The sequence below is a fragment of the Drosophila nasuta genome, chromosome 2R (assembly GCF_023558535.2).
Source record: "Drosophila nasuta strain 15112-1781.00 chromosome 2R, ASM2355853v1, whole genome shotgun sequence".
In the NCBI taxonomy this organism is placed as follows: Eukaryota; Metazoa; Arthropoda; class Insecta; order Diptera; family Drosophilidae; genus Drosophila; species Drosophila nasuta.
This window is the reverse complement of record NC_083456.1, coordinates 14,617,503-14,619,232: the sequence shown is the minus strand read 5'-3', so window position 1 is coordinate 14,619,232 and position 1,730 is coordinate 14,617,503. Positions and strand designations below refer to the sequence as shown.

The 1,730-nt window shown below is 40.9% G+C and overlaps 1 protein-coding gene across 1 annotated transcript; it reads left to right on the top strand.

Annotated features, from left to right (window-relative positions):
- Window positions 1-645: 645 nt before the first annotated feature.
- Window positions 646-1,431, top strand: LOC132785060 (uncharacterized). Its single transcript, XM_060791034.1, has 3 exons — window positions 646-836; window positions 897-1,076; window positions 1,128-1,431. Exons 1-3 carry the CDS (start codon window positions 789-791, stop codon window positions 1,386-1,388), a joined length of 489 nt encoding a protein of 162 aa, XP_060647017.1. The 5' UTR covers window positions 646-788; the 3' UTR covers window positions 1,389-1,431.
- Window positions 1,432-1,730: the final 299 nt, after the last annotated feature.

The window sequence follows — 1,730 nt, the reverse complement described above, 5'->3', positions numbered from 1 at the left end:
TTTACAGCAAATTATTTATGGCTGCGGCAGACACGAACAGGAAGCGAATATGCGCTGCCAACTTCACGTCTATCAATATTTTATGGAACTCTGTCTGCAGGACGACCAGCGGCGCGAATCTCATAGCCGCAAACTAGACGGAGAGACGAGAGAGCACTACTACTATATATGTTGAGTAGAACAAGGGTATCGGTATCTGCTTACTTGGCGTCGGTTGCCTGTTGTCAGTCTCTCTGTCTGTCTTCATGGCTGCTGTCTGTCTGCCTGCTGCCTGTCTGCTTGCCTGTCGATATCCGGTTAGATGAGTATCTAAATTGCCTTTACTGTTGATGAATTAGCGCCGGCTGCCGGCTGTCGGTTGTCGGCTTCTGACTGCCTGCCGGCATGCTCTTGATATGGTTGGAAGCTGCGCTCCAAAACGCGAGCCTGGTGCTGTTAGATAAGTGCCATCAAAGCCCAATCGAAGGACGTCAGGCTTATAAAAGAAATTTCAATTTACGTTGAATGATGGCAGACAGAAGGCTTGATTCGATGACTTCACGATCTGTGCTACCATTAAAATTATAAAGGCACAAAATTTAGCAGCAATTGACAAATGGATACTCACCGTTTGGAGAGTCACTAATCCTGATCGAATTCGAATAATAAATAACTTTCATTGAACTTTAAGTCAAATTATGCAAATTAAATCAAATATTGAATCATATTCAATAAATTTTAAATTTATCTTTTAACATGTATTTGTAATTATAAGCTAAATTGTAGGTATTCTATCTTAGGGCCTTGCGATGTTGTCAAAGAAGGAATTTGTGGCCATTCTCCTGCTTGTGATTGCGGTATGTTTTATCTTGAACTGTGCTATCTGTGTTGGTCGACTAATGGAATGTACCTTATAGTTAATTTGCATATTGAATGCAGCATCATTTGGCAATATTGTACCCACAACAACGAGCTACTATCAGCTGGCTCAACAGTCGGCAAGCGCGAGCACAGCATACATTTGTGTCATATATGCTCTGAGTACTTGGTTATATCACTCGAACTTTTCAGAACCAAGGCAGCACATACGCATTGTGGTAGGTGTTATAACTGGTTGATTATATTTCACTAACTAATATCGAACTTAGTTTTTAGCTATGCTTTTGATCATGATAATAACACACATTGCTGTGCTTGTTCTGACTATTATAGATCAGTATTTCAATGAAGTCGATGATAGCATTAACCTTACTGAAATTCACACCAACTTTGGTATGACTTGTCGACTCCTCACGATTGTTCTGACCACATTCACGATCGTACTACTGGTAGTTGTTTTTATATATCTTTGTATAATCACCGTTCAGAAGCAAAAGGAACAAGCACGTCGTCGCGAAAACATAGAATAGTTGTTTTCGTTATTTTCGTTATTAAATAGTCGAGTGTACCAGATGCGTTTTCCTCTTAACTTTTAGTGTTGTGATTGCATTGCATAAAGTTCGGTTTCTTCGGTGCGCCAAACATTCTGTGTCGCTGCAATGTGTTGTCAGGCGCCATACCGCGTCTCCGCAATAATATAAATATTGTACTTATGACGCAGACAATGACGTACTGACTCCACACCTGTGTGTGTATCCACTTGCAGATGATAAAAAGAATGAAATGACATGTATTCGGCGTAGCATGAAAGTCCCCTTAGTCAGTCCTCAGGCAAGTTCGCCGACTCCTTACAGTACACATGAGACAGTGAC